Source organism: Toxotes jaculatrix, chromosome 9 (assembly GCF_017976425.1).
Source record: "Toxotes jaculatrix isolate fToxJac2 chromosome 9, fToxJac2.pri, whole genome shotgun sequence".
Classification (NCBI taxonomy): Eukaryota; Metazoa; Chordata; class Actinopteri; family Toxotidae; genus Toxotes; species Toxotes jaculatrix.
The window spans coordinates 10,609,560-10,631,061 of NC_054402.1; the positions used below are offsets into that span (position 1 = coordinate 10,609,560).

General features: G+C 41.1%; 2 protein-coding genes across 3 annotated transcripts in view; both read left to right on the forward strand.

The window, feature by feature from the left end:
- LOC121187807 (protein jagged-1b) overlaps window positions 1-5,741 on the forward strand; it is a 42,159-nt gene extending 36,418 nt beyond the window's left edge. Inside the window, exons 10-14 of the mRNA XM_041047245.1 lie at window positions 2,493-2,606; window positions 3,084-3,130; window positions 3,407-3,583; window positions 4,154-4,304; window positions 4,387-5,741. Coding sequence (XP_040903179.1) covers window positions 2,493-2,606; window positions 3,084-3,130; window positions 3,407-3,583; window positions 4,154-4,304; window positions 4,387-4,820 — 923 coding nt within the window. The 3' untranslated portion in view covers window positions 4,821-5,741. The remainder of the gene's footprint in view (window positions 1-2,492; window positions 2,607-3,083; window positions 3,131-3,406; window positions 3,584-4,153; window positions 4,305-4,386) is intronic.
- A 2,311-nt stretch (window positions 5,742-8,052) lies between these two features.
- LOC121187051 (CLK4-associating serine/arginine rich protein) lies at window positions 8,053-21,102 on the forward strand. Of its 2 annotated transcripts, XM_041046126.1 has the most exons (21): window positions 8,053-8,154; window positions 9,829-9,968; window positions 10,174-10,271; window positions 10,792-10,893; window positions 12,383-12,462; window positions 12,688-12,772; window positions 12,897-13,033; window positions 13,258-13,354; window positions 13,692-13,770; window positions 13,855-13,928; window positions 14,027-14,068; window positions 14,163-14,351; window positions 14,794-15,111; window positions 15,201-15,386; window positions 16,011-16,050; window positions 17,893-17,953; window positions 18,117-18,175; window positions 18,257-18,303; window positions 18,411-18,496; window positions 18,749-18,773; window positions 20,746-21,102. In XM_041046126.1, exons 2-21 carry the CDS (start codon window positions 9,870-9,872, stop codon window positions 20,786-20,788), a joined length of 1,947 nt encoding a protein of 648 aa, XP_040902060.1. In that variant the 5' UTR covers window positions 8,053-8,154; window positions 9,829-9,869; the 3' UTR covers window positions 20,789-21,102. The 2 variants fall into 2 exon arrangements, 1 of the variants encoding a protein (XP_040902060.1); XR_005894569.1 differs by lacking the exons at window positions 18,749-18,773; window positions 20,746-21,102 and having other exon boundaries at window positions 16,011-16,054.
- The last annotated feature ends 400 nt before the right edge of the window (window positions 21,103-21,502 follow it).

Below are 21,502 nucleotides of genomic sequence, written 5' to 3' on the forward strand. Positions count from 1 at the left end.
ACAAAGCAAAGACACTAAAGTTTATTTTATCTGAGTACCCCCCTTTGTAATGGTTCAAAAGTTTAGCATACTGGGGTGATAATTTTTCATCATTAATGTGTCTACAGTTGTTTATACAGAGTTCTATTACTGAGAGAATCCGATATTCATCATCTTCAAAGGAATCTAGTCGTAGGATTTTTCAACACTGATCCTCTAACAAGCAAAATCAATCCGAGCTGTAATACACAGCTGGTTTCAAAAGCTGCAAAACCTGTTTTGCAATGAGCAATATGTGATTATATCTTCCATTTGAGGTGAAATATGCATTTAAAGCACAAATTAAAGAAGCAGAAAAAGCCAACGGCATGTTAATTCCCCTATCAACCCATCCTGACTGTGAATCAGTATTCTCTATATGCACTGTCACGTCTCTTTGGGCTGCATTCGCTCATATTGACAAGTATGCTCCCAGAGGGTTGTTGTGTTAGATTGTACAACAGAGGGAATATTGTCCAGAATCAGGTCATAGACACACACTCACACTCAGACACACACACACACAGACTGTATATACACATACAGAGGCTTGGGGGTTATGAAGTAAAAAGCTGAGACATATTTCAGGATGACAGCCTCTCCTACTCCTCTGTGTTACAGTGATATGTCACTGTGACACTTGATAATCCCCCATAGTTCCACATCACAGGTCAGTAGCTCACAGTATAACACACACACACACACACAACACACAGACACACATACACAGGTTTCAAACACAAGCGATAAAACTCTTTATAGCCTGAGCCGATAGGGAGAGCATCAGTAGAGGCCTAAATGCTGAAAAGCAATTATACCTTCTGTCAGTTTCACTCTTTTATTAGCTGTCTTCTGTCCCCACATTTTCTCCCATTCCAGGCAAATTCCCCAGGCTTTTTCCATAGATAACATCCCCCCCCACACACACATACACACTCACACACTCTAACAGTGCTAAATCCTAATAGGCCTCTCAGGTTTAGATTACCTATAACTGAGTGACTACTTCCTCTTTATTCATTCAGTGTTTCTTTTTAATCCTTGTCCTCTGCTATCAGAGCCAAGCCCTCAGGGGTCCCTGGTTCTTAACACTCCCAGTACGACAGAGGGTGGGAACAGAGACACACAAACTTAACAGAAGCAGTGGTGCAATGGAGGGATCTGTGGGTCTGTGCATAAACAAAGAAGATGCTGCCAGGCATGACTCTGATGTTATGTGCATTTGTAAAAATCATTTTCAATGGGATCTATGAGAGTCATGCACTCTGTCTCCACGTGTTGCTGTGCGTCCTGCTGGCGTCTGCCCAGGAATTTTTCACTTTGCGTTTCAATTCAAGCATCTACCAAAATTTAATTTAACTTTGGTTTAACTGGATAGTTAGAGCCCAGTGGAAGGCATGCAGGATTAGATTCAGTAGTTTTATAGGTTTAATTGGATGTGTGTCTCTTATCTGAAGGGATATGTGTGAAGTTTTATCTCCTTTCAGGGAGAAATTTAATTAGTGCAGTGCTGTTTGTAAGTTATGCAACAAGATTATACGCATATTTTAGTTTATTTATATTGGCGTTCTGTTTGTGAGGCATTACATTTGATCTCAGAGCCAGAGCCAACTGAGAGACCTTCTGTGTGAAGTTTGCATGTTGTGTTGGTGTGGTTTTCCTCCTGCTCTAAAAACATACATACGCATGTTGTGTTCGTGTGGTTTTCCTCCTGCTCTAAAAACATACATACTAGGTATTAGAACTCAGACCTTTGCCTGGTAATCAGACTGAATGTGACTGAGCTATTTTGTAATACTTTGATTTGAATCGCTGAACAAGACAGGAATGTAGGCATAAAATAAGAGGTTTGGTACCAGGCCACTGACTCCAGAATAGTTAGCATGATGAGGACAAATTTCCCAGAAGGGATCAAAAAAATGTACGTTAAACTATTATAAAACAGATATGAGCTTGTCTGTTGCCTTAACTGATTGGCACACTGTATAAAATCCACAATCAAACTTTCCTTGCCTCATCAACTGAACTACAACTTTAATTTAATTTCAGTAATTTTTACTGGTTTCAGTAGAAACATTTTGTTTCACATGATCGCATAAATGCTATGTGACACATTTTCTTAATGCACACTAATCCTGTATAGTGTCTCCACACTGAAAAAGGGACAACATATACTCACATATACTATATAATATCAGTCAGTATTTATACTACTAGTACAACTACTATACTACAACTATTTTTATTCACTTTTTGAGTATAGACACTATTGTCCCACAATGCAATGCACAACAGAAAGGGAGGTACCACTTACACCTGCAACACTGTAAATAAGCAAATTGCGAATGGTAGGTAAATAGGTCCAAGAACAGTAGATCCATTGCTTTTGTCTGAATGTCCATTCAGCAACGACAGAGATAAAATGTTATTTATTTTGCATTTCATCAGTGTCCCCTTTTGCTTTGTCCCTTTAGACACCGATGAGTGTGAAATGAGTATATGTGTCCACGCCCGCTCTTGTCGCAACCTGATCGGTGGATACTTGTGTGACTGCCTTCCTGGATGGACGGGTCCCAACTGTGACATCAGTGAGTATGAAAGGAAAAGAGGAGGAAAGAAAATGAGAGAAGAAGAGAGAAGTGATAGTCCTGTGGCAGGTAGTGAAACATGAAGGGCCTCAGTGGATTGTGTTAAAACAGCAATTCCCCTGCAGCCCAGAGTCACTGTGAGCATGAGATCATTTTACTCCAACTCCAGTTCAATCATCTGTCACTGTGTATCACTGAAATACACAAAAAAAATGTAACACTAACCACTAAGAGTGTGTGACATTTGGTTTTTGACTAATTTCTCCTGCTACTCTGCGCAGACATGCTGCTGTAAAAAGGTACAAACTAGCACAGTAATGCAACATCGTGTATTCAAATCTTGCTTATGACCAGTTATGCTTGTCAGTTTGTTCTGTTTTCACTTTGTATATTGTTGTTTACAGCATCATAGTTGCATACATGCCTTGTCCTTCAGTGACAGGTTAATTAAGTGTTTCTGCTTTCTCTGATTTTTAGGGAACAGCAGCTGTCAGGGTTTGTGTTTGAACGGTGGACGTTGTGAGGTGAGACTCCTGTGCCGCCTTCCTCTGTCTAATTTGCCTGTCGCCTCTGTCACAACACTGACCTGCTTCATCTTCCCCTCACTCGCTCCTTTACACTGCAGTGACACTGTCATCATCTCTGCACGATTCCTTTATCTGTAAAAGAGAATCATTCTAATTGTGTTGATGCCTGAAGTCTAATTCAATAAATACAACCTAATACTAACCCACTTCACATAATCATTGCTTTCTCTGTTAGACATTCATATAAATAAAACACACCTCTGTCCTACCTAGGACCAGGTGTCAGGGTCCAGATGCTGGTGTCCACCTGGTTTCTCGGGGAAATACTGCCAAAATGGCCCAAATCCTTGTGACAGCGCCCCCTGTCTGCACGGAGGACAGTGTGTGGAGAAGGATGTAAGGACGGCCACCTGCAACTGCCCCATGGGATATTCAGGAATCTTCTGTGAGGTTGGACAACCTTCATAGATTCATTGTTTAGCATAAACGTTTGCACATTTAAAATATGATAGATATATGACATGTAGACAGTAAAAGATGCTAATAAATCGGTAACTAATGTCAGTGTACACTTTCGATGAGATGTTTTTAATTAAATCTTGAAGATACATAGCATAGGATGAATTAACTATAAGTTTGATTTAAACCTCTTCTAAAGATGCAAGTCAGTATTTGTTTGGTATTTTAAAATGGCTCAAAAAGGATAATTTAATGACCAATTTAGGCAGAATGAAGAAATACAGCAAGAAATACCTGTTTAAATGTTCACATGGGCACATGACTGTTACTTGACAGACTTGAAAAATAGTGAACCTTTGAAGTGAAAATAAGTCTTACGATTTCCTACTTTGTTAAGGCCCCCCCCCCCCCCCCTTTTAAACATTTCTGTAAACATTTGTGGATCCAGATTCCACACTATGGGATCCACTGAAAACCTTTATAGGGTAATGGATTAGTAAAACTGTAGCTGTAGGAAGATTTCTTGCCCTTCTTATTGTTTCTCTCTTTACATTACTGCAGATAGTGTTGGATCTGTGCAATCCCAACCCCTGTCAGCAGGGGGTGCCCTGCCACAGCACAGAGGGCAGGTACATATGTGCCTGTCCTGAGGGTTACTATGGTAATGAGTGCACCAGCCTGAAAAATCCCTGCATTGGACAACACTGTCCAGGTAAGAGAAATATATCTGTGTCTGAAAATGTCTGAACATTTTTATAAGCTCAGGTCTAATCTCTCTACTTTTTTGCATGTAGGTGCCGTGTCTGACACAACACATGGGGGCATCAGTTTCTACATGATCCTGGTGGGCATCTTGGCATTAGTGACAGTCTGTGGTTGTGCTGCCTGCGCCTTCATCCTTTCCCACCTCCATCGAAAGAGGAAAAAGCAGCAGGCCGTCCCACAGGAAGAAGGCATCAACAACCAGAGGGAGTTTGTCAACCTCATCAGAAATGTGGACCGTCCCGTGCCCCTCCTGCCCCCCGCCACCCAGCTCGCGCAACCTCCAGCTCCTGCCCCCTCGCGTTGCTATGAGGAGATTGAACTGACCCTGCCGCCTTCCCCAGCCCCTTCACACCCCTCACCGGCCCTAAAGCCTGCCCACGCTCCCAAACTGGACATTTCAAACCGGGACAGGGAGAAATTGAACCGCTTCCACTACACAGACAACCAGGAACTGGAGGTCTGACCCTTGACCTTTTTGGCATCTGAGTTTCTTTAACTTTATTTTGCGTCCTTCGCACTTTTTTCCTCACAGAGCCCTGTCTCCAGACACTGCCACTGTGTCGCAGTTGCAGTTGTGAAAATGGGGAGAACCTTTTAACTTTATGTGCTCAGATGGCTATCAGCAGATGCCTGAGAAGCAAAGGCTGCTAAGTAAGAGAGGTCAGAGGTCTTACTGTGTTGAGTTCTTTGAGCCTATTTTGACGGCTGTGAGAAGCAGCAGGTGCATGATGTTTGACTGAAAGACTCTTCAGACTCTTGAATTAACCTGGAGACTTAAAGACATGCCTTGGAGTGCCTGAGATACTGTCGAGAGAAAATAGAGGATCATCCTCTGTTGGAGCCTCTTAACATGTTTCCCTGTTCATGATCCCAATCTGATTGGTGTTCAGACCTCCATTTGTGTTTCAGACTGAACTCTGACAGACAGACAGAGCAATGAACGGACGATTATTTAACACTCAGCGTGTTTCTGTGTCTGGTTGTTTGCAAATGTGTGTGAAAGAGAAAGAGAGAGTGTAGATTATGAGTGTATGCGGGGGGAAAGGAAGGACAAAAACATTTTACTTTGAGAAAAGAAAACAAAGTTGATATACTACTTGTCAAAAGAGAGTGCATACTCCTGAACTGAAGGCTTTTAAGCCTTCTGAAAACTGTTTTAAAACTATACACTGTTGCCTGCATTTTCTCTGTCATACTGCAGTTTGTCAAAGATGTATGATTTTTTTCATACCTGCGTGTAAAATAGCTTTTTTGTACATAAATATATTGTACATATTGATGCCCTTTTTGTACTGTGGTTTGGTCTGAAAGTATATCTGTATTACTTTGCTCTGTTTGTCCCATTTCACTTTCCATTCGGAACAACCAGCACATGTGGACTGTAATAAAGGTGCATTTACCAACTCTATTTTATTTTTTTATTGCCTATAATCATTAATCATCAGTGTTAGGTCCACAGGGTGGTGTCAATACTGCCAGACAAAGATTATCAGCTATGGTTTTTGCAAGAGAGAGTAAAGTGCTTCTTGCCCCTGGTATATGTACACAACAAGAGCACATTTTGGGTGCTGTGACAAGTTTTCTTCTTAATATCAAGAATATTAAATTGAGTCTGCGCAAGTGCACTTTTCAGATGTTACGACAAGCTCTCCTGTTCATATCACTGCCAAAATATTTCACAATAAAGCTCACGGTTCACAGCCTCTTTCAGTAGGTCAGTGGGTCACACTGTATGGACAAGGTCTCTCTCTCTCTATCTCTCTCTCTCTCTCTCTCTCTCTCTCTCTCTCTCTGTCTGACACACATTCATAAACAATGATGCTGACAGTGCCAGGAAAAAATATAGACAACCACCTGACTGACCCCAGTCTTTCTAGTAAACGACTGTGTGGTTGTGAGAAACTTGTCTGTCATTGGAAAGTTGGTAAAACTTACAGTGAGTAAGTTGTGAGAACAGTTGCCTTCTGAGGAAAACTGCAACCAGTTAAAACTATTTGAATACCACCTCATCACTCCTTAGCACTGTGTGATTGTACATTTATTGTAACTATTAGCTTAGAGTTTCTACTGTTGGGGTGTTTTCAATGAGTGTTGTACTACAAACAAAAAACAATGCATGTCAGACTGATTTTAAAATACTGCATTTGTTGTAAAATGACAGTGTGTGAAAGGAAGGGGTTTGTGCGTCGGGGCGGTGTAAAGTGACTGCAAGGTCACAGCAGCGACAATTAATGGGCAAATGGATGTTACAAATGTGACCTCTGGCCTGTGCAAACAGCCGCAGCCCGGAAATGAGCACAGATTTCCTGACACCACCCTGGAAAGGAGGAAATGTAGGAAATAGAGTTTACACACACACACACACACACACTCACATACATACATGCTCACACTACTGTAGTGTAGGACCCTCTCTACACCTGCTATGAGGCCCAGGATGTCAGACCACTGCCTGCAGATTAGAAAGTTTTCTTTCTATTCAGCTGAGAGGTACCTGTCTCTCAGTCCAAATACGTTAGAGTTCCTAATATATATTCCTGTGTTAGTAAGAAGATGCAGGTTGCATCTCAACTCATGGTTTCTTTTATCATCCACAAAAGTAGTTAGTGGAGGAGGAAGTATTCAAATCATTTACTTATGTAAATGGAGCAAACACACTATAAAAATACTTCATTACAAGAATAGTCCTGCATTCATACTATTACTAACATAAAAGTATGAAAGTATAATCAGAAAAATGTGCTCATCCTATCAGTGGATCATTAAATTCAATCTATTTATTTATCTGCTATTTATATACAAGTGGTACTTTAATGTTGTCGAGTTAGAGCTCATTTGAACTTCATATGATGTTGGGTATAATCTGTGATGATACACAGTTCATCTTTGAAACAGAGAGAAGCTTTGAAAGAAACTTTATGCCATCTTTCCTGGACTCTTCTGACAGCCAGTGGGTAATAGTACAAATACAGAGTAATCTGGGGCTTCGGCAGTGATTGACTTGTCATTAGGGATCAGAATTTCAAAGTATGAATTGCGTCTGGGTTGACGCAATACATACGGTATTTCTGTATAAAAAAAAGCTTTGCTTTTCAGTGATTCAATTCAATGAAATTCACTTAATTTCATCAGGATAACCACGAAAGTAAGGTGGCCCTCAAACTTAATGGCAACTAACATGTCCTATGGAGACATCTTGTGGCCATATTGCTGCCATTTTTTTTCAGTGTCAAGTAATTACTGGAAGAAAACTTCTGGCAAGGCTGTGCTATTCAATCACAGGAGGACTGTAAAGCCGAAGATAACAATTATTTTCATCAGATCCGAGAATTTTGTTTAATAATCGTTTAATAATCATTTCAGCTTTAGAGTGCTGGCTGGTTTCTGGTTGCCTGGGGAAATAATGAACCTGTGCAGGCAGGTCAACAAATTTTTGTGCCCAGGCCCTGTGAGAGGTTAATGTGGCCATGCCTCTGGCTGACTGTTCATATGGAGATAAACTGTTCAGTGCAACAGTGCAGCCGAGGAGATACCATATTAAGAAACTATGTCTATTTTTTTTTAATTTACTCTTTTCAAGTTTATAAAACAATCACATCAAGCATTGTGGTGCTCAGAGGCCGGCAGATTGACACATGCTGCGTTTGGAGGCGTGCAGCGCCCCCCACAGTCGTAGCGCGGTGTTGCATAGACCAACAGTTTGTAAGCGGAGGAGAAGGAGGCGTGTGACGCTCCGCTCTCCATCGTCCTTATCTGACCGAAACAACCCCAGTGTGTGTTGGCGGCCACATAAACAGGTACGCAGTGGCATTTAAAACGATGCTGAATATGCCGTGCGACTGTATTTAATGTTTTGTAGGTGTTTACGAGGCTGTTGTTCACGCGTTGTTTCTAACGTCTCAGCAGACTTGCTAAGCTAAGCTAAGCTAAGCTAAGCTAAACTGAGCAAGGTTAGCCTCAATGCTAAGTGGCTAACAGCAGCAGAGCGTAGTAAAGGCCCAGGCTGCATGCGCTACCAGGCCGATGTGTATGCTAACAAACTCCTCGGTAACTTTGAAAACATTTATTTAACATCCTATCTGACCTTAAACGCGACAGCAGGGAGGCGCAAATGACCATATTAAATGAGCAGACAATAAAAGATAAAGAGTGCTGTGGTGTGATGAGCTTGACATCGTTAATATTAGATAGCCATGTTAGCTTAAGCTTAAGCTCCCTGTAGTTGCTGCAGTGAACTCTTTAACAAACAAATAAGGCCAGCGATAAGATGAACATAACACCGTACATTTGGTAATATACAGTAGCAACAACTTATATTTTATAGTCCAGCCACAAATCATGGATGTAACATTAATCTGAGAAATTAATCAGAAATATAAAAAAAAAACGTCCCAAACTATTTGCTGTCAAAAGTAAAAACGCATCAGCTTTTAATTTTGTTTGTTGGCTTGAATGTAATTTTCCTCTACGCCAAATTGTATTAGCTACCGTCAGAGTCAGCTTAAAATTGTTAGGATAAGCGAGTGAGTAAAATAACCAATGAATGTATAAACAGTCAAGTTTAAAATAATTCCTGGAGTTATGGCTGACCGAAAACACACTAAGTATATGCAAATAACTATAAACTCCCCTTTGGTATCAGTTTGTAGCTATATCTGTGACAAAAAGGGAAATCACATTAAGTATCTTATACTGGACCTTATATGATACAAGAAGTCTGTGTGTAGATTTTATTTTTGAGCATTTTGTCTAAAAGAAACCTCACTTCGTGGTGGCTTTGCATTATTTGTTTTGCACAAAATAGGAATGAATGAATGAAGTTTTTTTTTTTCCACATCACACCAATAAAATGGCCCATCACAGAGGATTATATGATGCACAATGATATGACATATACACAGCAACTTCTGGCAATTGAGATTTATGTTCTAAAGAAAATAAAACAACACAAACAAAATCAGGTTATTCAAACATATTTTTCTTTGTCACCAGGCAATGTCCAGAACTTACTTGGGGCAAAAGTGTCCATTTCACAAAATGGTTTTGCAATTCACACATCATCCATTAGAAAGCACAAGTTTTTAATGAACCTCCTCTCTCTCAATTTATAATGTTCTGGGTGAAACAGTAACTGAACCTCAGCATTGTGTTTTCAGATGTATTGATTGTGGTTCATTATTTATGATTTCAATGAGGAATAACTCCTGTAAACAGTTGGAGAGTTATGTTCAAATATTTATAACAAAGAAATTAGGTGGGAACCAAAAGTTACACGGACTGATCTCTCAGAAGAGCTCTGCCTGTGCAGCTTGTCCCAATCCAGTGTTTATTTAAAATAATACAAAAAACCCCCACCTCACATCTGTCTTTTGTATCTTCCACTTCCATCTCTGTGTCTGATTTTCTCACACCAGTGTATGCTGTCTCTTTCTCCTCTCCCCCACGTGTCTTCCCTCTTTGCCTCTCTGCAGCAGCCGTGCCCCGCCGCGCCCCCACCCCCAGCGGAGCCGTCATGTGGCAGGAGGCCCGCAAACATGAGCGCAAGCTCCGTGGAATGATGGTAGACTACAAGCGCCGAGGCGAGCGACGGCGAGAGTACTACGAGAAGATAGTAAGAGACTTTGTCACCTAGCTGAGCAATGTACCCACAGATAGTTAAATATTAGTTATGCCATGACAAAGCTTGTGGCCGCGAACATCAAATCAGGTTCTCAGGCTTCAGTGTGCTGTTTACTGTCTATTTCTTTTTGATTTTGTGGTTAGTTGTAAGACGGCATTTTATTGTCTCTAGACTACCTCTCTTTTTATCTTGCCAGAAAAAAGATCCAGCTCAGTTTCTCCAGGTTCATGGCCGAGCATACAAGATCCATCTGGATCCTGCTGTTGCGCTGGCTGCAGAGAGCCCCATCAACATGTGAGAAAACACAGCACACCTGTACACCTGCTTATTCATGCAGTTATCCAATCAGCCAGTCATGTGGCAGCTGTGCAATGCATAAAAATCATGCAGGTACAGACAGGGTCGTGATTGTTGATGCCAGACAAGCTGGTTTGCGTATTTCTGAAACTGAGTTTACTCAGAATGGTGCATAAAAACATCCAGTGAGTGGTCAGTGAACTTCAGTGGCCTCCCCAGTAGAACACCTCTGGGATGTGGTAGAACATGAATAGGAGATTGGCAACATGAATGTGCAGCTGACAAATCTGCAATCTGGACCAGAATCTCAAAGGATTTTTTTTCATCATGGAATCAATGCCATGAATGAACTGAGGCTGTTTTGAGAGCAAAGGCAGGAACTAAAAGTATTAGTATGATGTTCCTGATCAAGTGCTCATGAGTTTATAGCAGACATCACACACATCACATGCACAGTGCTGGTGGGATCTTGCTGATCAGATTATACGTCCTTTCTGTTCTCTTGTTGTGTTTAAAGGATGCCATGGCAAGGAGATGCCAACAACATGATTGACAGGTTTGATGTAAGGGCTCACCTGGACTACATCCCCACCTACACGCCCCCACTGCTCAGCACATCGTAAGTTTTAAAATGATAGAGCCACATTTAACCACAGAATACATGTAGTGTGAATATTTTATTGAATTTAATTTCTTGCCTTATGATTGTACAGAAGGACATTGTTGGAAACATTCATGTGTTCTCCACAGATTATTATATATGTTGGCATTTAAGGCGTTTGATTAAAGGAGAACAGAAGTCATAAATACAATACAGTATGATCTTAATATAAAATTATCTTGTAAGAGAGTGAATTTAGTATTAAGCAGGAAGGTTGTGGTGTTATGTTTGTTTTTATTCAATTGTTTGCTCATTCAGTTGTTTTCATGTGTATGTGATAAACTTGAGTCTTGATGATTTTGTAATAGATGTAGCTTGGAGAGACAACCTTACTCAGGAGTTTTAATATGTGAAGTGCTGCAGATTTTTGGTGAAGTTTAAAAGAAGTGTGTATGCAACAATCATTTGCCTTGTTTGGTTGGTAAAAATATATATATATATATTTTTGTCTTCATTGTGAAGTCATGGTTTTACTTAAATTCAATAGTTCTAAGCAGAAAGCATCATCGAGACTGAAATGATGAATTAATTTCGTGCCTCATAAAAAATAGCAAAACTTTGCTTTTTCTGACTCTGTGTTATGTTATGTGTCACCCGACAGTCTTCCTACTCTACTCTTGTATTGTAATTAGTGATCAGTAACCACACAATGATACATTTGAATAGAGTTGTGGTTACTGTATAAATAACTTTCTAAGAACGTTTTAGCAGTATACAGTAAGAGCAGATTGTTTTTTCAGTTTTTTTTCTACACTGCTTCAAACGATGCCTCAGCCTTTGTTGATGCCAAAAATCAGGCCTTGAAAACTCTTAATAAGCACTGAATTCAGTTCCTTCGACAAAGGCCTTGAAAGACCTTCTTGAATATTTTTTTCATGCCAGCCTCAGGCAGTAATGATCATTTTAAGATGTCTTTATCATCCATTTGCTGGCTGTTGTATCGCTGAACTAAATGTGGCAGTAGTGGAGGTTTGTGACAGTAAAATGTGCTGCAGGAGCCTGTTCAGTTCTCTCTTACCGAGTTTAATTTACCGCCATCTGAATTGTTGCAAAGATTGCAAACGCTGCAGCGACAGTGTCTAGGAAGCTCATCAGTTTATAATGAGCAAGTGTCAATTAGTTGATTAAATATTTATTTAAACCGTATGTACATATTTTGCAGTTTATCTGTGTCCAACACGTTAATTGATTTGCTATATTAGGAGGTTATTGTTATTGACGGCTAGAAATGTGACATAAATTAAGATAAATTCATGTTCTTTATGGTTTTCCTGGTTTTCCGTCACTCCGTGGCTGTGGGAAAAGTGTAAAATTGCATTCTGTGGAATTGTCAAGCCTTACATTTAATTTGGTGAACCTTATAGAGCTCCTGAATAATGCTCAGCGTGGTGAGACTTGGGTACTGGGTGAAGTGGTAAATCAGCTTTCTACTCTTTGTTGTATACAGCACCCCAGAGCAGGAGATGGAGGAGAGGAAGTGTAACTATGAGCGCTACAGAGGCCTAGTGCAGAATGACTTTGCCAACAGTGAGTATCACAAACCCTGACAGCTGGTGTTCTTTCGAGAGAAAGTTAAATTTAAGTTTCATAGTGCAACACTTGTCGAGCGCTCTATGAACCACTGTCAATACGCTTCACACTTGCACAGTTCTGCACTTGTTTTTAATGTACTATCATAGTCTGTTAACCTGCTCTCAGTGGGCGTATGTTGCAGTTGTGTTGTGCTCTAAACTCCCTGCTGTCCTGCTACAGTCTCAGAGGAGCAGTGTTTATATCAGATCTACCTGGACGAGCTGTACGGTGGCCTGCAGAAACCAAATGAGGAAGAGAAGAAGAAGTATGTCATTTAAAATTACTGTTTCATACCTGCTCTGCATGTAACCATGTGACTCTTACAGTTTGTTTGCTCACTGGAGCATTTACAGCAGTATGCAGTGATAAATCTTTTTCTTTTTGTGCAGGCTGGCTGAGAAAAAGGCTACCATTGGTTACACCTATGAAGACAGCACTGTGACAGAGCCCGAACCCCAGTCAGACAAGGATGAAGAGAATTCAGAGAACAGTGAATCTGAAGAGGATGAGGGCATCCCAGATATTGGTGAGGAAATAAGTTCAGCACTAGTGATACTTACACATTAGAAAAATGTATACTCAAGAGATGTGTGTGTGTGTATATAAAGATATATCATTATTTTTTTGTAGCATGTTTATGTGTTATTAAACCTACCTACCTGTGGTGAACGGTGAATCTGGTTTAAAAATACTTGTTTTGACACACCACTGTGTTTTAAAAAGCTTTGTGTCATGTCTGTGTTTGCGCAGATGTGGAGGTTGATGTTGATGAGCTGAACCAGGAACAGGTGTTGGACCTAAACAAGATGGCGACCCCATATGGAATGGCTGAAGGAGACTTTGTCAGGTAACGTCTCAGTGATTATATCATCATGTCTCAAACGTCCAGTCGAGTAAAACACATTAGTGTACGTAAACTTCAGAAGTTGCTCATGACACTGATACTGTGTTAGATTTTTATTTATTATTTTCGAAAAATACCTAAAACCATTTCGTGTTGTCTGTTGTTCCATGTTTATTCTGCTAGTTTGATGAGCTCAGATACTTAAACTTCACTTTCTGCATTGATAGTAATCAAGGAATACTTCACTAAATTTCACAATATTGCTGTTTTTATGTGGGAGGTTTTCAGCTTGTAATGTATAGTTTTTATTGTTCATATGAATTTCTTACCTGTTCATCAGGATGTTGAGGAAAGACAAGGAGGAAGTGGAGGCCATCAAACATGCCAAGGCTCTGGAGGCAGAGAAGGCCATGTACTCTGTAAGATAACATCCACTGAATTTGTGTTGATGTGTTGAGTATTTTACTTTGCAGCTTTGTAATTTATGTGTGTGGTCACATCAGGGCCGGCGTTCTCGCAGACAGAGGAGAGAGTTCAGGGAGAAGAGGCTAAAAGGTAGACAGATCAGCCCACCAAGGTAATACATTTATACTGTTTATAAATGTTTTTTCCTCATAAAGAGTCCACTTAACTCAGAAATAGTTTAACCTGTGTCCTCATCCTCGTGGATTTCAGCTATGCCAGGAGAGACAGCCCAACGTACGATCCCTATAAACGGTGAGTGAACCCGCTGTTTTGTCCTTTTTCCTTCCTAATTTCTTGAGCTGTTGTCTGTATGTGTCTTTGAACTTTATTTTCTGATCTCTCTCAGGCCAGAGTCAGAATCCAGCTCTGAGTCGCGGTCACGCTCTCGGTCTCCAGGTCCAGAGAAGATCACCTTCATCACCAGCTTCGGTGGCAGTGACGACGAAGCTGCGGCAGCAACTCAAACAACCGCTCCTCACTCTGGCCACGCCCCCTCCAACTTGCAGCACCCTGCAGGTCATAGCAGGGGCTCCCGGTCGGTAACTTTCCCTCTTCCCGGCTTTTCATTGGTTATTTTCCTCTTACAGTCAGTATGTTCATTGAAATGACCACAACTGTTGACGCAGAAAGAATACTGATTGATTATTGTGGTAGGTGAGGTGGATCAGTTTTCAATAAAATAACACATCAGTTCAAATAGTTGCTGATGCATAATGAAGAGGACCTGTTCAACTGTGCATGTGCATAGAGGAAAAGTGTGTGATCGGGTAGTTTGACACACATTTAGCAGTTTATAATTGTGCATGGAACATAATGGCAAAACACGGAAAGCTGCAGTTTTAATATCTGATTATTTATTTCTCAATTGACCAGGAAACAGTCAGATTTCTTAGAAAGAAGAAAACAGAAATTTTCTCCAGATAGGCTAGGTGCTGGGCTGGTGTTGTTACTAATACTTTGTGTCTCTGTTTGTCCAGGAGACGAAGGTCGTCCTCCAGTCGCTCCCCTTCCTCCTCCTCCCGCTCCTCATCTCGGTCCTCTTCTCGCTCATCTTCCCGTTCACGTCGAGCCCGACGGGGGAGGGGGGGAAGGGACGGGCGTCGCTCCCGAAGCCGCTCGCGGTCGAGACGGCGTTCCAGATCTCACTCCAGAGGTAGAGGAGGGAACGGAGGAGGTGGATCCTGGAGGAGACGTGACTGGACACGATCGCGGTCCAATGACCGAAGTAGAGAGCGGGAGAGGGATAGAGACAGAGATAGGGACAGGAGACGATACTCAGCACGCAGACGAACAAGGTAAGACTCCTCATTCACCACGATCAGCACTGTCGTTTCTGTTTTGCAACGCACACGTTAGTAAGACTTAGTCTTGTCTTTTCTGTCAGGTCCCGTTCCAGCTCACGGCAGGGGGGCAGTTCTAGGCGAGGGGGCCGGAGCAGTGGAGGCCACCGGCGGGGAGACAGCGGCAGCCGCAGTCCTTCTCAGTCCCCTGGCCGCCCAAACCATAGTCCCTCTCCTGCTCACAGAGGGTCCCAGCCCTCTACTGCCACTGTCTCTGACAAGCTAAGAAAGTAAGAAGACAATGTAAACACCATTCCACCAGTTCACAAAGGCATCTGGAGATACAGACAAATATCTTGACTGTGACTAAAAGTGTTCTAAATGACGGCTCACGTCTCCTTAACTTTGGCAACATGTGACAAGTTGAAGGTGATGTTGCGTCAGTATAATGAGTCACGAGACAGGAGGTTAGGATGTAGACTGTGTCGTCAGAACTGGAAAATTAAGTTGCTCATTTCATTGCTTTCTGCCCAGCATGTCAGTGTTTTTTGCATTCAGTTTTCCAACTTAAAATAAACATAGAGGGGTCATGTATAGTCACTTTTGATGGTTTTAAGGTTTTTTTTTAAAGTCTCAAGTTATATGAGAATATACCCTATTCTGGATCTCAGCCATGAAGCAGTTAATCCATGATAAATTGTTTTAAATCAGTCAGCCCAGGAATGCAACGGCATGAATCCAGAAACAACTTATCGAGGGCTGTCCTGTATTGATTTCTTTTCTCTTTAATGCATGGTAATTTTAAAGCCTTTACCCTTCAGCATTAAGATGTGTGAGAAATTCGTCGGTGTTTATATATGAATCAATTAGTCTCCATCACCTCGGCTAATTGTCTTCTGTCGTCCTCTCTCCAGGCCTGATACTGCGGGTGGTAAAGAGACGGGAGCTGCCAAAGTCAGTAAGAATTTGATCTAGCTGGGTTTCTTGCTAAAGCCTACGCCTCCCTCATCCCTGACAGGCTGACATGGTTGTCCACCAGACTGGGATGTGGAAGCCATATGATATGATTTTTGTTTTTTCTTTCCCTCACCTCAAAAGTGGACACACACTGCAGTCAAAGCCCTGCATCTACTTTGAAATTACCATCACAGTATTCTTGCCGACGCTGACAAATGACTGAATCACTGCTGCCATCTCTGTACGGAGTGAATATTTAGACACCCTGTGAAGTCATTATTTATTGTCTTGATTCTTTTAGTCTGGCTGGTGCATGCATGTTTACATATATACATGTTGGTGAGAGAGTGCAGTGTCTTTTCTATCTGTTTGTAGTCTCAAATAGACTCACCTCAGTGGCCCTAAGAGGAAGAAGAGGGCTTCTTTCTCTTATGACCATGTGTCTTGTTACAACTTATGAATCAGTATTAGGCAAGTGATTATTTCTGACGCTGTTTAATTAGGCTGTGATGAAAAACGAGATGGGTGTGCTCTGGACAGTACTAACTGGGCTTGTTTTAACAAGCAGTGGAGCACGCTCGGAGTCTTGAAATTAAATGTTTAATATCCCACATACAGATTGAAGATTTTGAGATGAGAGTTGAAGCAATAGGGGGACATTTTGGTAAATACACTCGTTTCTTGTCTTGCTGTGAGTTAGACGAGAAGAATGATACAACTGTCACGTCTGTACGCTAAATGTGAAGCTAGCTGGATAGCTTCCAGAGACTGGAAACGGCAAGCCTATCTAAGGTAATCCACCTATCACCACCTCCAGAGCTTACCCATTAAGATGTAGTATCTTGTTTATTTAATCTGTACAAAAACAGAAGCGTAAAAATGACAATTTGCTGTTTTAGGGGTATTATGTTACAGCCTATTTTAGATCAAACAAACGAGATATGACTTGTTAATTAATGAGCTTTAGAGGTGCAGTTAGCTGGATTTTGTTATGTTCCGACAGAGCCAGGCTAGCTGTTTGCTTCTGTTTCCAGTCTTAGTATTACACTAACCAGCTGCTCGGGTTAGATTCATATTTAGAGCACAGACACTGGGTGCTATCAGTCTTCTCATCCTGCTCTCTGCAAGAGAGCAAATAAGCATGTTTCCAAAAATGTCCAGCTATTCCTTTAGGACCGAATAATATTTTTATTTGTTGTTGTTTTCTCTAACATTCTGGACCGTTTGATGTCCTGAACTGGCTTCTCCTCTCCCTGCAAAAATTTGAATATGTTCCAAGAGTCAGACAAATACAGTTGAGGTTATGATCTGCTGCTCTTTTAAACTTGCCTGCAGTGTTGTGACCTGCAGTTTTTCTTGCCTGGCCAGGTTTAAACGACCCAGTGATGGGTGTGTCAGTGACAAAATGGCACTGGCTCTTCCTGAACTCTGTTGAACTCACCGGACCAGAACTTGTTCTTGTTTCACTTTCCGATCCTCTCTCTTTCTTCAGCCGTCCTCCTACCTAACACTCTTTAACACTCTTGACAGTATTCGTACATATAAATATATTGTGTAAGGGTTCAAGGGTTCAACTATCCTACAGCAGCTGCAAGCTGCAGCAGCAGTTTGCCTCTGTCCACACACACAACTCTTTTAGCCAGTGATATTACAGTGAGCATGTTAACTCAACAGACAACACATATAATTTATTTATTTTTTTCCACCAGCAACTGTACATCTAGGTGATAGTATCAAAATTGCACAGTACCTTTGATCTTACCCTTTCACTCGCACACACATACACACACTTTTGTCAGACCGAGAAAGGACGTGCTAACACCGTTCTGTCACCTGCAGCCCAAGATGACCCCACAGGAGCGGCTGAAGCTACGAATGCAGAAGGCGCTCAACAAGCAGTGTGAGTACAGCTGAGCGGGGCACATGTGTTTGTGGTTTGTGCACAAGTAAAAAAAATGAATACAGTGCAGATGTCTGAATCGTGAAGTTGAAGAGATGTTGTACATTTGGTCACATGAAAAAAGAACTGATGACACTTTGCTTTTGTTTTTCCTCTGCTGCAGCCAAGGCGGATAAAAAAGCTGCTCAGGTGAAGATCCAGCAGCAGGAACACAAACGACAGGTGTGCGTGTGCGTTATTCTGTGTATGTACTTCTGATTGTTAGCCCCCATTTCCCCTGATTGCAATGTGTTTGTTTTACAGGAGCGAGAGGGAGAATTACGAGCCATGGCACGCAAGATACGCATGAAGTAAGGCTGTGTGTGTGTGTGTGTGTGTGTGTGTGTAAATGAACTTTTTTGTATTTGTGTGTGCGTGTGTATGTGGCAATTGTCTGACCCAGAGGCTCTGCGTTTAGGGAGCGTGAGCGCCGTGAGAAAGAGAGGGATGAATGGGAAAGACAGTATGGGCGACAGAGCCACTCGCCCTCTCCTTCCAAATATGGTAAGAGTTTTGATTTCTGATCAGCAACAGGCATATGGATCTAATATAATAATAATTTGGTTTGTTGAATACCCAGTGTTTATTGTGTGTGCAATGTTGCATACTTAAACAGAAATAACCAAAATATTTAATCAGCCCAGCCTCTGTTAGATTTTCTGGCGTCAGCTTCTGCTCTGACAGTTTTATAGGCTTTAAGATGTTCTGGCATGCTGTTGTTTTGATCGTGGCTCTGTTGTGTCCCATGTCCCTCAGGCCGAGAGTGCAACTCATACAGAAGGTATGTAAGAAGCCACAAGAATCTGCAGAGCTCTGATGAAACACAATGAATTATGTTTTTTTTTTTTTTTTTTTTTTGGTGTTGTTCACATTAATGCACAAACACTATCTCAAAGGCTCATTGCATTGATTTTATTGCCAATACTCAAGCGTCTTCACTTTTTCACTCATATCCAGAGTTGGTCTCAAGTTTGGGGAATCTTGAGAAAGACGCTGCAGGCTAAGACCTGAGTGTGAGAGTCATGTGGGAACAAAAATAAAAATCATCTAGGCACAGATTAATATCTAAAGTGAAAGAAAATACTTATTATAAGACTTATTACTGTAGCAGAAACAAATATTTTGATAAGAAGACCTTAAATCAGTGAACTTGTCAGTGCCCTCTGGTCACCACACCTTGTAATGAAGACATTTACTAGAAAATGGAGATGCTGCTGCCAAAACTATTACCTCACACAAATCTTTGTCTTTTCTAAAATACAGTTTCTTTGACTAACTAGCCAAGCATCATTATTTCTGCAATAAGCTACTGTTGGCTGATATATTGATTAAGCCGATTAATCTGATGGGATCTAGTCTTAGGTAAATAAAACTGTGACTCTGGGCAAACTGGTTTAAGTCGTGACTCCAGACATTGCCATATGTTTCATCAAAGGCATGATCTCTCAGCCAAATACACTCACCAAGCATTTTATGAGTAACACTATACTAATACTAGCTGCACATTCATGCTGCGAATCTCCAGTTGTACCACATCACAAAGGTGTTCTGTTAGATTCAGACGGCTTTTGCTTTGCAACATGGTGCATTTTCATGTTGGAAGTAGCCATTGGAAGATGGTTAATTGTGGCCATGAAGGGATGAACATGGTCAGCAGCAATACTCACACAGACTGTGGCATTTAAATGATGATTGATTGGTTTTAAGGGCCCAAAGTTTGTCAAGAAAATGTTCCCCAAACCACCACCACCAGCCTGGACTGTTGACACAAGGCGGGTAGGTTCATCAGACCAGGCTACGTTTTTTTTTTTTTACCCCAGTCTTCAGCTGTCCAGGTGTAGTGAGCCTGTGTCCACTGCAGCCTCGGGTTTCTGTTCTTGGCTGACAGGAGTAGAACTCAATATAGTCTATTTCTATTTTAGCCCATCCAGGTCTGATGGGCTACAAAAAAACAACGGTTTCAAACAGTTGTTATCTGAGTTACTGTAGCTTTTCTGTAAGCTCCAACCAGTCTGGCCATTCTCCTCTGAAGTCTCACATCAACAAGGTGTGTCCGTCCACAGCACTGCTGCACTGGATGATTTTTGTTTATCGCACCATTCTGAGTAAAAGCTCTAGAGATTGTTGTGTGTGTGAACATCCCAGGAGATCAGCAGTTTCAAGAATACTCAAACCGCCCCATCTGGCACCAACAACCGTGCCACGGTCAAAGTCACTGAGATTGCATTTTTTTCCTTATTCTGATATTTGATTTGAACATTAACTGAAGCTCCTGGCCGATATATATGCATGATCTTATGCATGGCACTGCTGCCATATGATTGGCTGATTGGAGTATAGCATGAATAAGCAGGTGTGCAGTTAGTTGTTCCTTGATGAGTGCATAACCAACCTGTGGTGTCACCCACCTCCAAAATTTTTAAATGCAGGCTAAACACAAGACAACTTAACAACTGATCCTAGTTATTTAATTGGTTAATTATTGATTTTAATGTATTAATGTAGCATCTATAACTGGTGTAATAACTGTTGACAGATTTCCATAAAGCTGCTCCCAGCTACAAAACAGTGTGCTATAAACAAATGTTTGTATATGGGTTATAAATGCTAAATGCAGTAACTTAAAGTGTTACCAAACATGTAATCCTTTATTGTCAGTTATACAGAGATTTCCATCCTATGTTTTTATATTGCCGGTTTTCATACTGAGATCCATGCTTCACCATCAGCTCATTTCTTTTCATTTTTTTCAGGAGGTCACGGTCTCGATCACGGAGTCCATACTACAGATACTGACCTGACAGGTGGAAAATATTATTCTACAATGCTTCATCTTGTCACTGGCACACACGTACAGACCAATAAAAAAAAAACAAAAACAAAGCTGTTGGAAGAAGATGGGAACAGAGACCGGCAAATGTACACCTGAACAAGTGTCTTCTCGGGTACTGTTTATGTCTACGCAGTATAAAACTTTGACCTGATACCTTAGTTTTACTAATCACACAGCTGATTGGTTCAGCCAAGCTGAGTTTGATCTGCCCTTTTTCAGTTTTGCTTCATCTTGTAAAGGTCGTCTTATTAAATGAGTTTCTTCTCTTCTGCATGCCCCCCTTTGTTTTCTCATTTGTGCCTGAACACTTCCAAACGCTGCAAACTCATCTGCAGACATTTGTGTTTCATCTGAGTATATGATACTGAGCAATACCTAAACTTTTACCTTACATCACCATCCTCATGTCACCATGCTCTCCCACGTTTTCCTTTTACTCACCATTTTAAACCAGAACTGATGTACAGGATATTTATACACATCCATTGGAAACGTCTTTATGAAGAGTTGTCAAAGTTCATGCATTTATTAAAACAATCACTCGCTCTTTTTATACTCTGCCCTCTGCCAGCTGGTCCACAACAGCAAATAACGTTTTTTGTTCTCAGTAAAGTGGAATGTTAAATACAGAACAGTGAATAAAAGTGACTTTGAAATTATTTGCTCATTTTCTTATT

What these genes read in the sequence shown, in the direction of transcription:
- LOC121187051 (XM_041046126.1), top strand. Translation starts at nt 9,870, where the DNA reads ATGTGGCAGGAGGCCCGCAAACATGAGCGCAAGCTCCGTGGAATGATG. An exon ending in GCAGAGAGCCCCATCAACAT is followed by an intron (nt 10,272 to 10,791) that starts GTGAGAAAACAC and finishes TTGTGTTTAAAG; the next exon opens with GATGCCATGGCAAGGAGATG. An exon ending in TGAGGGCATCCCAGATATTG is followed by an intron (nt 13,034 to 13,257) that starts GTGAGGAAATAA and finishes GTGTTTGCGCAG; the next exon opens with ATGTGGAGGTTGATGTTGAT.